This window comes from Rhipicephalus microplus, chromosome 4, assembly GCF_043290135.1.
Source record: "Rhipicephalus microplus isolate Deutch F79 chromosome 4, USDA_Rmic, whole genome shotgun sequence".
NCBI classification, from domain to species: domain Eukaryota; kingdom Metazoa; phylum Arthropoda; class Arachnida; order Ixodida; family Ixodidae; genus Rhipicephalus; species Rhipicephalus microplus.
This window is the reverse complement of record NC_134703.1, coordinates 16,884,656-16,899,954: the sequence shown is the minus strand read 5'-3', so window position 1 is coordinate 16,899,954 and position 15,299 is coordinate 16,884,656. Positions and strand designations below refer to the sequence as shown.

General features: G+C 44.7%; 1 protein-coding gene across 11 annotated transcripts in view; it reads right to left on the bottom strand.

The window, feature by feature from the left end:
- The window catches only part of LOC119183490 (irregular chiasm C-roughest protein), a 662,802-nt gene that overhangs the window by 27,847 nt on the left and 619,656 nt on the right, over positions 1-15,299 (bottom strand). For all 11 annotated transcript variants that reach the window (XM_075892228.1, XM_075892231.1, XM_075892229.1 and 8 more), the window contains 2 exons: positions 12,265-12,375; positions 1,386-1,589 (listed from right to left, as the gene is read on the bottom strand). In XM_075892228.1, coding sequence (XP_075748343.1) covers positions 1,386-1,589; positions 12,265-12,375 — 315 coding nt within the window. The remainder of the gene's footprint in view (positions 1-1,385; positions 1,590-12,264; positions 12,376-15,299) is intronic.

The window sequence follows — 15,299 nt, the reverse complement described above, 5'->3', positions numbered from 1 at the left end:
ACAAGTCGTGAAAACATGTGCGATAAAGCGTTTGAATAAAATAATAACGAGGTGTCACACAATTAGAATTGTGTTACAAGTAGATTGTTGAATGCTACGAACCAGGCTTGCCAGAATTTGCTATTTTGCGGCAACTTGGCTACTTTTTTAGGCTGGAGGTGACATCAGAGTCGTATCAGCTACTTAGCTCATTTTTGGTTACATTCTTATCTCCTTGGTCTGAGCAAAACTGTCAATATCTGGTGGCGTCGCAACCGCTGGTATTTGACTATACGTTGCCAAAACATGGCAGTCAAAGCGTGCTTTCATATCTGAAAAGTGGATTTCACCCACTAATCAAGTTGACAGCTGAATTTTGATGAAAATGATGGTACACTGTCCTTAGCAGGCGGTAAAGCTGAATAGATGGTCATAACATAATACAAAACTACACCTTTATAATGTAACGCTCGCTCCTGTTAGGAAGACCTCACGAGAGGACAAAAAAATTGCTTTTGCATGCCTGGTTAAGACGAACTGAGAACTGGCGCTAGGGCCTTTAGTTTGCAGATTAGCCGTTGCTGAACGCGACTCTCAATGTTAAATGAATTGCAACTGCACAGGAATCGAAAGCGCTACATGCATAAGGGGATGAGGGGGGGGGGGTTACAATTATCAGCATGAGAAATCTGGTATCTCACAATTTAGGTGAGCACTGAAAAACCAGTAACACAAGCGCCATTACCAATAGTGCACAAAATGACTATGCTAAAGTCAACAATTTTTGCTTGAATCTCGGGAATTGGGATATTTACTGTTCATGCAGCACATTTTCATTTTTGCTGGAAGGCTTTCGTATTTATTCATTTAAATAGAAATGTAAAAGTAGTTTTCACATATGCATGGGTTTAGTTCGGGCTACTTTTAATGCCCTTGTTTGAAGCCGACTACACTCTTGCTGCTTGTCTCAAATTCTTGGCTACATACTTCAATCTGGCTACCCTTCCTCTAACCTATTGCACGAAGCGCAGCTATACTTTTTCATCGCCTTCATCCGCAGCACAATATTTACGAGCGTGTAGTTAGTAGCACGCTTCTCTGAACGATGAGGAATTGTAGACCGTTTTCTGCTTCAGAAATATTATGAAGATTTAGAGCGTACTGGGTGCTGAGAAAATGTTCATTCCTAGTATTTCTGGAGCCCCTACGCAGGATCTATAAATGGCGCTATTCCAGCTTTCACTGTGATTGTGCTGCAAGTTAGCGCCCACTTCGCGCTTTCTTTTCTTTTTTTTACATCCGAAAACATCGTCACACGCGGTAGGCTGCGTCAGAACCCGCTATGTCGAAATGAAAGGGTCACTAATGAATCAGTAAACAGTTTGTGAAGCCAAAAGGTCCCTCACGATTCATGTTGATGGTGACGGATGAGGAGCGTGGCAGGGTCAGGTTCGTGTTGGACGCCTGGCAGGTGTACGTGGTGAGGAGGTCCGACCGCTGCAGCTTCTTAATGACCAGCTCGTTGCGAACCACATCGAGAGGCGAGAGGGCGTACTTGTCGTCCACTAGCTCGGAACCTCGCCACCACGTCACCGCTGGTGCGGGTCGCCCTGCAAGTATACACATACGAATACAATGAACACTGCGATGCGCTCCAGTTGTTGCAACCGAAAAAAAAAAGATAACCTGAAGTCCTGATAAGTCTTATTAGGCTATTTCAGCCAGGGGCGTAGTTAGGGGGTGGCAAACCGGTCACGTGCCTCCCCCCCCCCCCCCGAATTCTTTTTCGTCATGGCATAAAGAGTAAAAATACCATTTTAAAGGAGTTCCCCGCCCAAAATCATAACGGTGTCCTCCCCCCTCCCTGAAAAACATTTATGGCTACGCGCCTGTTTTCAGCTAACTTGCACCTTCTATTACAAAAGCACACATGCTCTAGGCGTGTATAGCGTAGGCCCAATATCGTATGGAGCAACAAGCAGCAGGTCAATGAGTCAAGAACTTTATTGCGAGGTCCTCAAGAGGTAAATCAACCTGCAGGGTGTCCACGAGCAACATCCTATAGCAGCCGCTACTGAAGTGCAGCGCCGTGGCCGTGACTCAGTGTTGCAAAATCGACACATTCGACCGCAGGTCGAATTCGTTGGCATTTTAATATGACTCGTTACTTATTCTAACATTACAGTACAATCCAGAATGCACATTACCATTTACATCACGCCTGACTGACATATGATTGTAAAGTGTATTTATGAATATCACTGCAATATTCTTGCGACTATACTGGGCTAACAAACCGTGTATTTATTCTGTTGCGTGTACTCGTTGACATACATCAAATGGGATGGAATGATTGCATTTCGTGCAAGTCAATGTTGGAGTGTATACTTTACAGGTTTATCAGAACAGTATATTACAGTTCGGGCATTGCGCGGCATGGGATTCGAAGCCTCGCCGAGTGTTTACCCTATGCCCCAGCTACGTAGACATGCCGAAAATTGTCATTTCCTTGCGTTATTCGTAAACTACAAAGTGACAGCTCTAGCGATTCTTTTATCGAGCCACCTACTTAATCGTTTGATGCGCTGCGTCAAAAAATAAATGAAATGAGAAATTTAAGGAACTTTATTTATCGGGAATCGTGTACACGATGCTCAACAAATTAAATGAAGGTTTTATTGTCGGCTATTTAAATAAAAAAGTAATTCTACTGGTGTAGTAATTATTTTAACACAAACATATTCTATGCCGGGGCCCACCAAAACTTTAATGACGTGTTTCTGTCACATAAGTGACAGAAATACACTAGATGAAAAATGTGACAATACAAAGACAAAAAGTTTCGTTATTGAGAGTCGAACCCGTCAGCTGTGGGATTGCAGCAACAGATGCCGGGCATACTACCACTGCGCCATGATCACATACTTTTAACCCAGAAAACGTAGGCCTTCTACATCTACAACAGTTCTGTCAGAGTTCTTGGTAGAGTTCAGTAACGCATCATGACTATTGCATCATCGATTAGTTCCTTTAACGCGTCTTTCTAAGCGTACATTTCTTTCGGCGCGTTGTCAATAGAAGTATGTGCAATTTTGTCAAAGCCAAGCACACCCCCAGGTGGATATCTTATCACAAGCGTCGGTGTCACTTACAACATTCATTTATACACAAAAAAAAAGCTCTGCAATGCATAAAAAGCAACGCACCTACTTAGTCTGGCTGTACGCATAGAGTTTCCTAAATATACACTACAGAGAAATCTGGCGCTATTGCTGCGAGCATGAGAATGATGGATAGTATACGAATTTGTCTAATTGTCATACTTCTGGTTCGTGTGGCTTGGAGATGCTTTCTTACGAAACAAAATTCAGCAAATGTTCAAGCAGTTGCGCTTCACCACTTTATACCTTTCGGCTTACTATTTCAAATCAGGTCACGAAGTTGAAAATGGCTCGTTGTTGTTTTTTTTTTTTCGAAACGAAACCGGAACACAGCAATAAACGAAGCTACAAGTGCGATTCGCCACCCGCAAGTACGAAGACTAGGCAAATCTGTGTACTACCCACCATCATTCCGATGGTCGCTGAACGACCGCAGCGCCAGAGTCCCCTCTAGTTAATTTTGGGAAACTCTATGGCTGTACGAACTGCTCGTTCGCTGCTTACACTCGCCCCGTCAAAACAATTGTCGCCCGCCAACAGACAATACATAACATGCATTGAGTTTCCCTCTGGTCGGGCCGTGGCGCGTAATAACTCCAAGATGTCACGAGTAGGTGACCATAGCCCTAGTTCGGTACCAATCAATCACATTCTCCTGGCTGTCTCATCGCTTTCCATGTTTCGCACTGACCGATGGCCACAAGGATTTCTTTAATCATTATTTATGAATGTTAGTCACCGAGATGGAGATGTATGACTAAGAATTAACGTGGATGCATCCACGTTAAGCCGTGTTACAGCTGTCAAACACCAATAGACATCGCGCTAACTCTCCTATATCAATGTACAGTAAACATTAAAGTACGTCTGTAAGAACACGTTTTACTTTCGTGTTTTACTGATTTCTATGACGCAGGGATCAAACATAAATCTTTCGTTAAAGTTTTCTTTCTTCTTTGCTTCTTTGAAGCGATAGTCATTGCGCCAGTGACAGGTTGTGAACGCACGAGACACTCCACGGAGCCGCTGGGCCGCGTCGGCTCCTCCAATCCGAAGGCGTGGCTTTTCTATATGGCGTGGAGCCGTCAGTGGGCAAGATGTCAGACCTATGGCGATCTCTGCTAACGAAATGTAGCATATAAAGTTACTCTAAGTCTAATCAGGCGAAAAAAAAATGGCAGCATATCCACGAGGTGAATGATGGAAAGTGGGGCGAAGCATCCGTCCGTCCATTCATTTTTTCTTCCGTCCGTTCATGCGTGCGTCTTTGTGGCCGCCCGTAGGACCATCCGCCCGTCAGTGCGTGCGTCTGTTCGTGTATCCGCACGTCCATCTGTGCGTCCGTCCCTGCGTTCGTCCTTGCACCCGCTTCTGCGTCCGTCCATGCGTCCACCCGTCCGTGCAGCCATCCGTGCGTCCGTCCATGCATCTGTCTGCGTGTCCGCTCTTTCACCTATTCAACACTCTAAGTACCACCATGTCGCATCTTTTCATCATATATTCCTCATATAGAAGCACCGCCATCCAGCGGACATTCCAAGGACTGAACGAGAGGAGGCACACGCACACTTTCTTACGGCTTGCGCTTCGTGTCAACTTCCCACCTTTAGCCACCTCGAGTTTATGGTATATACTAGTTCACTGTATTCATGGCACTGCGGCCCAACGCTCGCTAAACCTTTCTAAAACCAAGGAGGTTACGCCCAGCGCGTATAACGTAGCAAACCTTTCTTGTCAGATAGTGCTCAATGTACATGCCAATGGCTGCTAAGGGAGAATGAGATTAAGAAGATTTCGGCTTTTAGTTAATGCGCACGCTGCGAATTTTTTATTGTTCAATAACGCACAGAATAAATATCCCACCGGCACCACCTTGGAGGTCAAAATGTAAGACTGGTTACACACTACTACTACTACTACGACTACGAGGAACGAACGGGTGCCGCTACAAGGAGCTTCGCCCCTAAAAGTCTTTTTAGCTCCTTAAGGCGCGCCTTAAGGCACGGGTTGGTCGTCACCTGTATACGTATGCATGTATGTAGTAATCACCACACAGCATATCAGGGAAGCTCAGGAGGATTTTATCGGCAAACCATGAACCATCCACTAGCCGCAACCATCCGTCGTCTGTATGTCTGTTTGACACACAGACGGACGCATGGACGCGCGGACGGACGCAAGGACAGACGAATGAATGAATGGAGGCACGGACGGACGCAAGCAATAACGAATAGACGGACGGAAGGGCGAATGGACTGATGAACACTTTGCCTCACACATCATCATTCACTCCGTGAATAGGCTGTGATTTTTTTAACCACTCAGGCTATTGCCCATAGCAACTCTAGGTAGTTCTATCAATCGAACAGACACGAACAAGCCGCCTTTTATTACGTCTCTGAAACCACGGAAGGTTGTTTATTAAATGCGAACGCCTTTCTTAGTAGGTATATGTCAGGCATCCGGCGTTGTATGCAGCGGTGTCCGTGCGCCGGAGGGTGTTATCTCTCCGCTCTCATTCCTTCTACCATAGAAACAGCTGCGGGCACGCGTGCTTGTCCTTGCCCACAGCAACCGCAGCATGTGGTGCGATAGAGTGTAGGACAGGGTAGGTGCAGTGCTTCGCCACTCCTCTCGCCGGTCGCTCTCTCTCCTCTGTGCGCCCCACTCTCCCTTCCACTCACGTTTCACTCTCACCCGTTCTCTGGATGGGCGATCCTCAAGAGCATCTGTATATGTGTGCTCGAGACGCCGCCGTGCTATGCCAATGTCGAGCTGAGAACGCTGATGCCCCAATTTCCCATCCGCTCGCTCCTTCCTCGACCGTTCGCTGGCTGGGCGCCTCCCACGGCGATGGCGAAAATCGGTGAAGGCGAATGTCTGACGGCAAAGGTACCCTCTCTCGGCGCAAGAAATGCATTCGTATTTTCTCACGACTCCCTTTGGAGAAATGGGGACGTTTGAGGGGCGAAGCTCCTTAAGCGGTGGCTCATACGTCAGCGATGTATGTATTACTGTAGTAGTAGTAGTAGTAGTAGTAGTAGTAGTAGTAGTAGTAGTAGTAGTAGTAGTAGTAGTAGTAGTAGGCAGCCACCTCCACGGCCAGACTAGGGAAGCGGCACGCACTTACTCTTGGAGGAACGCCGCGCACGTCAATCGTGAATAAAAATATAGTTGTTTCTGATGAAATAACCTACAAAGACGAGAATCGGGGACTTAATATTCAAGATATTAAGTATCGGTATCGAGTAATAATATCGACAATCACTGACTTGAAATTGGCCTTTATTTAACGCGTACTGAAAAAAAAAGTAGTAACAGAAGAACGCACTTTGAGCACTATCTGACAACAACAAAAAAAAAAAAACCGCCAGGCCTGCGCGGAAGGCGCAGCACAGTCACAGCGAAAGCTAGAAGAGCGTCCTTTCAGAGCCTTTTCGAAACACTCATTGGGTAAATACTGCTAGCACACTTACTTGATATTCACCTGATCAATATTAATAAACGTATTTGGGTAGTAGGCCGGCATTCGCTATGCCATTCTTCGTCAATCTTCTGGGAAGTGTGGTATCCTGTAGTCTGGCTGCGCCACCTGTAGTTTAGTCCTTGGAATGTGTGCTGGATGGCAGCACTTCTATACGATAAATATATAATGAAAAGATGCGACATAGCGGTACTTTGAATGTTCACTAGATGGACGGACGGATGGACAGACGCACGGACGGGCGAACGCAAAGACTGATGCATGGATCGATGGACGCACTAACGAACGCAGGCACGGACGCATGGATCGATGCACGCATGGACGGACGCTCGGGCAGTCAGAAGGACGGAAGTAAAACCGAACGGATGGACGGTCGCACAGACGTATGCATGAACGAACGGACGGAAGCATGGACAGACTGACGAATGCTTCGCCCCACTCATCACCATGCACTCCGTGGATATGCTGCAATTTCTTTTACTGCAGCTAGTTTGATTACCAGTGCTTCATGGTAGCCGGAGACACTCACGTCATAGGGATTGTTTCGCAAATATACCACTCGTGGTGCACATCGTGCAGTACATTTAGCTAAAGTTCTCAATAAGTAGGGAACTGCTGTCGATGCCGGTTTTAGACGCAGTCACGCATTGAGTTCTCACAGTGACAAAAAATATTTGCCTTTATAGTGCCCTTTTAACATGCACTCAAGGTCCGCGGATGTACCTATATTTCCCTCTAATAGAAAAATGGCCGCTATCCCTGGAAGTCCAACCCCCACTCTTCATTTTGCAAGCACAGCAAAGTTTGAGAATGCCTGGTCATAACGGTCGGGTATATTTACGGGACTAAATGCAGCCATGTTTCAAGATTTAAGCTAAAATTTATGAGCACCAGGTAAGTAAACGTAGTGCGGAGCTCCTTACTGACAAACTTATTGTGGTTTCAGTAATGAAAACGCCAGAAATTATTTTTAATACGTTTAGACAGTAGCTGTGCTGTGACACGGCAGTAATAATTACAAGTCATCAATCTTTCCTCCCAGATACTGATATTGTGAGTAAAATAATAATGCAGTGAAAAATTAATAGAAGCGAAAAGGTGTTGGTGACGCTCTTTTTCCCGCATTTCCTACACGTTCTAGCAGACATCATTATTCACGGTACTTATGTCTACGGACTATCACCCTACATTAAAGTAGCAGATTATTACATGTTGAACTGCGTAACCACCCAATTTCATTAACTCGGAGATATACCCAACATTGTGGCCTCATTATCTATTTCACGATATTCAGCGTCACTGTACTTACGTTCCACGCCTTAGTTTGACTTTATTACCAGGTTTTTAGACGCCAGGGTGCCATTATGGCTTTTAAAATTGTAATTGCGAGAAGAATGGTTCTTCCTTGTCTCAAGTCATAAAACTATAAAGTCTGTTTTTGAAGCCAGTGAGGTTTTGCTGCCAGATAAAGTGACCATTGTCATCGCCCTCGAAGAAGTACTTGCTTACGCGAAAAAAATTGCTCTTTTTTGGGATGTGCAGAAGTGGCCACAATTGCAGTGCGAGCGTTCTCAGAAATCCCTTCAAAGCCATGATGGTTCAGCGTTACTTGGAGTTTGCGGTCCACAACGAAGCTGTCAACGAGGGAAAATATCTCCAACTTTTCCCCTCGCCCCCCCAGCGATATCGTAACATGTGAGCCGGCACTCATTTCATCTTGTGAACTGCCTTTCCGTAAAGCACTAATTTGCATCAGGAGTGAAAAGTATGTAGCGGCATCACCGCCTTTTGCGACAAGGATTCGTCGTGGTACAAGAAGCGAATGGACTGTATGGGGTCCTATGACTAGTCATTAGGCGAAGTGTGGTGCTGATGTACTTAGTGAAATACATGTTGCTTAGAAAGGGCGTGCCGCAGCGGCTTTGAATGATACCACCAGGAAAAGGGTGTTACGCTGATATTGTGCGAGTAGGCTTATACAGCTTAGAGTCATAGAACAATAAACGTGATCATACAAAAAAAAAACGTAGAGCATGCGCAGAGGTCGAGTTATGCTGGTCGGGTTATTTTTTTACAGCAAACCTGAACTGCAGTCATAAAAGAAAACTGGCCAGACGATGAGGAAAATGAAAAAATGGCAGAAATTATTCATTTTAAATACCAGCTGGCAATAGCACACGGATTGAAAGATCAGTACATGGCAAAGAAGGGAGTGTATTCGGAACTAGCCAAGGTTAGCAGCACTAGCAGTCGTACTCAAGTTACCTGACGGCAAAAGCTCCATGGGAACAAGATGTAACCGGGACAAGAAAAGAAAAGGTTTTATGGCGACTGCACTTTCTTCTATTTTCGTTCCGTATTCGCGAACGTGGTTTTCACAGGGCAGGATAAGACTGCAAGGATGGTCTATCACTTCTACTTCACTCACATAGGCCGACTACCGAAGACCTCAGCCACAGCCACACTAGGACGCCATTTTTCTTGCTCCTTCGAGCTCTCCCTGGGTGATGAAGGAGCCCAAACCGCACACTAGTAGACTGTTAGCACCATGGTTTGCATGGCACTCACGTTCGGCACCGAGAGTAGACTCTTCCATGCGACTTGGATCTCGCGCTTAGCGAGACTCATCTTCCCGCTTGTTTCAGAGCATGTGGGCTTTTTGCCACACTGGCCACGAGACAGGAATTAGAAGAGCGGCCTTTCTATCTGATTGCGTGGTCGGTGCAGCTCCGCGCTCATTGACGGTACTACGGCGGTGCGCACTTCGCGAGGAGCGGTGAGTGTGGTCAGTTTTTCACGAGCCACAGAAACACAGCAGCCCAATAGTGTAAGCCGAGATAGCAGGTAGTACGCCCAACTGCACTCTCCCTTCGTCTTAGCCCTTGTGTTTGCTTTCGGAAAGGTTACTGCAATTCAATAAGTAAGCGGACACAAAAGAAACAGACAACGGACATACATGGACGGCGTAATCTACAGACGCTATTTTCATGATGCTACAACCAACGCCACACTACAGAGAACTGCCTGACAGCGAGGTTTTAAACAAGGATTGCGAATGACTGAAAGCGCGTGCTTTGCGGATAAAGTTTTACAGCGGTCGCTGTTAGGTTTGTATCGACGTTTTCTACAATCGACACATTCATGTTACCAAATGTACAGCTGTATGTAAGATACCATTATAAAATAGAGACTGCAAGCTTATTCAGCAGCCGTTCAAAAATGCTGCTCAGGAAGAAACGAGTCAAACGCGGCATGACTCAGTCACACGACACGTGCTCGTTTTTCCAGCGTATACAACGGCTAAGCAACTTTCATACATAAGAGTCAGTGCTGACTTCGCATTTTTACTCTCTTTATAGAAAGTGTCGTGTCAAAAATTGCGTCTCATTTTCACCAGCTGATGTCGCCCTTAGCAACAGACTGCTGCGGCATCAACGCTACTATCTGTAAGTTATTCAGTTAGATATTCAATCTATACAATTACGCTAGGTTATAAAGCTCGTACAAAGCAAATCTATACAATAACGTTAGGGCATAAAGTTCGTACAAAGCAACCACCGAATGAAAAAAACAAGTCATGAAGTTCAACACCCGGGCCAATTTATCACCTAGCCATAACCAGCTGTGTTATACCTATATGTAGTCACTAAGTAAATTTAGCAGGGCCAGAAATGCTACCTAATCTTGTAGTGTTTCTAGTAATACTATCTCTCACACATTACGTTATTCTGCTTGTTGATGTGCTAAGTCAGTCGGAGTTTCGCTCATCTTAAACTCTACATTTATTTAGGATATATTTATGAGCGATGGCATGGAATAAAAACAATCCCCCTGAAAAAACTTTATAAATATTCTTCTTCTCTTGTAGACATGTCTTAATGCCTTACTATGATTTTATCATACACACATAACACACGTAAACTTGCCACATTCTAATTAAAAAATTTGATAAGAAGCTCTGTATGTCAATTATCACTAAGAAAGTATACGTGAATATTTAAGTTTAGTGATCAGCTCATGCCAGTCACACAGCTGCACATAACTGCAACGCCTAGCACAATGGCTTCACCGAATAGAGTATATATGTTCAGACGTATATACATACAAAACGTGATGCAGCCACACTTCAAGCAGAAGCTCGATCTTTGCGACAAAAGAAACACAGTTAGTCAAAAGCGTCTATATGGAACCTGCGAAAAAGATGAAAAACAGACGCGGAAACTTTTCTTTCATAAGGAATTTTGGTCACTGTCCCGCGCCGCTTATAATCCCAACGGCACCAAGACTCACAGGCAGTTATTTCTACATACGATAAGTGCTAATGTGATGAAGTTTAAACAGAGTAAGAGGTTAAAGTTTGAATGCTTTTATGAAAGCACGGGGTTCTTACTTCTGTTGCGAACATTGCATTCATGATTACCAATAATAATAGTATACTTGATTATTTGAGCCGAAAACTTAATGTAACAGGCAGGTTACTTGTAGATGTATATAGTAATGCAGGTCCATTTCATTTCAATATAGCATCGCTACTTGTTTTGAACTGATTCAACATATTCTCTATCGCCTAATATTGTATACCTATATCGCAAAACGACCATAAAGACTATGAAAGGCTACGGACACAATATTTGTTTTATAACTGTCGGCATTGTCTACAAATACAGTCACATCGAAGTTAGTTCCATAGATGATATTTTCACCGTGCCTTTACTTAATGTACTGACTTTGTGACCTCATTACGCCTCGTGTCACCCAGATCATCATCATTAGGGTGAAATTTATATGATTTGAAAAAATTATGCCCACCCTCCTGCCACGTAGTAGTCAGCGCTGAAATTCTATTTTTTTCATAAGCGTATCAATGACCAGTGTGCAAAGCTCGCTGAACTTTTCCGATGTTCGATGTAGATGTGTTTTTTTTTAATGTGAAGTACACCAGCCAGATTCCGATTTGATCTTTAAAGGAGCTTCCAATTGAGATGCGCGTATCTGTTGGGCTGGCACTCAGTGCGCACAACATACGCTAGTTTGCATAATGACTTCTTTATACCTGCAACACAGACTGACAACATTCGAACTTTTCAGTAGCTTTAGTGAACCACACTAAAAAAAAACACGATTATGTCTGGTAATTTGGTTTTGCTTTTATTATAATTCTCTGTTTACTCCGAATAAACTGACGATTTTAAAAGTTAACACAGATTGTTTGGCGTAGTTAGTAAGTGTACAACACTGATATGGCAGATTATGCGAATTCATAACTTCTTTCTTATGGTGCGCCAATAAGCATGACAAAACCTTGAACCACTTTGCGGAAAGCTTTCTATGTAATGTCTCTCAAAGGAAAGCGAACGATTAACGATATCACATCTATCTATAAATTTTACTAACGTGTCAGCTCAACGTAGTGGCTTGAAAGTGAAAAAAAAGGGAGGGGGAAACCTAAGTGCACCAGGAGACAGCATATCTGTGGGGCTATTTCGCTGGTCATTTCCTGTATAATCACTCTGCTCATTGCCTTTTTATTCTGCGAAGGCCACACCAATGAGGCATCGTGGTTCGACCGTAATAGAAAAGGCTAACGAAGCAAGAGTACAAAAGTAAATAAACTAAAGTAAAAGTGGGCCTTGAGCTTACCGCCATCGGCGTCGCAGATGAGGACTAGATGGGCGCCTTCGTCGTAAGGGCCGATCACTCCGTGCAAAGGCTTGCCCGACTCGTCCCGTATAATGGCATCCTTGGGGGGAACTGCACCATGGAAAACCAATCGGGATAGGAAAGCAAATGATAGTTGCATCATGAAAAAAACATGGCTTGTTAAGCGCACCGAGAGCACTGTAATCGGATCAGAAAGCTGCATGCAACACCATCGCGGTGTAAATGAATATTTCCAGCAAGACTGAACACCCATGGCAAACGAAGTACACATTAGCGGAGGAATGTGAGCACTCACCAAAGTAAATCCTTCTCATGAGAAAACGTTGTCTAGAGTCACGTTACAGGGTACACCATTTATTGTAGATATATGATCAACCAAGGTAGGCGCAGCACGATTGCATAGAGACTAAGCACATAGATGAAGGTACCTTGGCACTTGCTGAAGAAAAGGCACAGGTGGTGTAGTGATAGGAAGCACTGCGAAGTATGCCCCGCAAAATTGGTTGCTAGGTTGTCTGTGCTTACGGTATAGCGTCATTTGTGTCCTTTCGTTTTCTGAGTGCGTGTTTTTGCACTTGAAATTTCCGCCAAATACGCGCCATCTCGACGAGTTTTAAGTTTTGATAAGCCTTTGCTGAATTTAATATGCACACGCTGTACTTTTCTGGTGGCATTTTGACGGATAGCGATAGTTGTGTCCAGTAAATGCTTGTAAATACTCCGTCTCTCGTTTCACAAGTTTTCACAAGATCTTTCCAGCCGCATCAGTATTGAAGCACCACTGGTGGCTGAAATTTCCGGAGCCTTCCCCGACGGCGTTTCCCATTATCATATGGGGATTTTGACAAGCTAAATGCCAATAATTATAATAGATACGTCAGGGGCATATCTAGGTGTTTTTAAAAAAAACGGGGCAGAGGGAAGGCTAGACAACATTTCATGCATGTTCGTTTGTAGGTGTGCGTGTGTACATATACATATGTCAGTTTGAAATTTCAACTTCGGTAACACCTCCCCTCCCCCCCCCCCCCCACTTTCCCTATTCTCTACTTCGCCAATGAACCACGTGCTACTAAAGAAATTCCAGTGTGGTTATTATCTGGCAACATATTGAATTTTTTGTATTGTCTCACATAAGCATTGAGATACAGAACAGGCTTAACAAGTCCACATGTAGTACAATAAAACACACCCGCAAAAAGCACGCCGGTGAGAGCAGGTCAGACGCGGAAGCAAGGCTAGTCCTGGTGCTCAAGAACAAGAATACGCTAGCGTTCGGAAAAAGAGCGTTTCTGTCACTCCGCAATTTATTCCAGCGGTCGATAAATTCTCTAAAGGCGCCGAGCTCTGATGGCCGTCGAGAGCCACTTAGCCTGTCACAGCCAACGCAAGCTTCACCACGCCTTTTTCTTTTAAAGGGGAACTGATGGGCCGCATCGGCACAGTTCGTTATGCAGCGAAGCAACGCGTGGAAAGCGTTACAGTCGAGGACTTCCCCTGAGGCGGTGCAAAAAAAAAAGAAGAATGTAACGAGGTACCAAGCGGGTTGTTCACGCCACTCGGGGAAGACGAAGACGACTAAAAGGCAACAGAGTTTGCACTACTTCTACACCCCTCCTACTCCCCCTCCTGCGGCTACTTTTTCACACCCACCACAAGCACTAGACATGGCGGTTCAGCCATTACGGCGCCGTCTTGACGGGAAGTTCGCGTCAGGTGAAAAAAAATCTGCTTTAGATGGAGAATATTTAGAGTGCTAGAACGACTACGACCCAGAGAAGAATCAGAAGCGCGGTGCCTGTGTTTTGAATTCAACTGCGCGATGACTTTTCGAAAGAAGAGCGCGCCGGCATGATATTGAGCTGAACATGCGTTGACGCCAAATGAAGCGCAGTAGAAAGAATAGCGACTGCCAAGGCAGGAAAGACTTTCGGAAACAAGCGGGATGAAAAACTTGGCATGGTATATTTGATGCTTGTACGAAAAGTGCGCAACGAAGAAACTAATTTTTTTGTTTGATATGATGAAACCAGCGTAGAATACCACAATGAGGTGGTAATCTCATTTTTTCGCGTCACTACACCGTATAACGAAAGTAAAACCCAAAGTCTGAACATTCATTCTTCACTGCAACAGACAACCATACTTATCGAATGTTCCCTTCTTGAGCTCTACAGAAGCTTATGAGAATTTTCTTTTCCTACAAAGCTCAACATACTAGTCCAGAACGTTCAGCCAGTCCAGAAGATTATGTCCACACTGCACAGACGGCATCTACTGAAAGCGCGTGGCTGGAGATAGTCCGAATTCACGCACGCGCTACCACCAATAGTGCATATTTAGCCTGCTCAACATGTTATTTGAGGCGCAATGCTTGGAACATGACGGAAAAGGAAGAAAGAAAAATGAGCGCAAAGTATACCAACTGTTAACTGACAGCTAAGACTGCAAGCCAAGTAAACTTTCGAGCATGCGCAGATGCGTGAAGTGACGACATGTCAACCGGAAAGATGCGTATTAAAAAATAGTTCGGAATCCCAAAGCACAATTGATGTGTCATTAACACAGGTGGATTCCTTTCCTTTAATGATAAAAGCTTCTAACAGCTCCCTCGCCATTCAATCCCTATTCTTGCCTATAATCGTAACACTGCGAAACCTGGCACACAAGAGCACAACATAACGTGCACCGGAAGATGCGCACCATCAGTTTTTCCTATGCTAGTGGCATGCTTGCTGAGGCAGTAAATAATACACCATATCACTTGTCCAATATAGGTCTTGCCCCAGCTACGTGGACCCCACCGCGGTGGTATAGTGGATAAGGTACTCGGCTGCTGACTCACAGGTCGTGTAATTGAATCCCGGCTGCGGCGGCTGCATTTCCGATGGAGGCAGAAACGTTGTAGGCCCGTGTGCTCAGATTTGGGTGCACGTTAAAGAACCCCAGGTGGACGAAATATCCGGAGCCCTCCACTAGGCATCTCTCATATTCATATGGTGGTTTAGGGACTG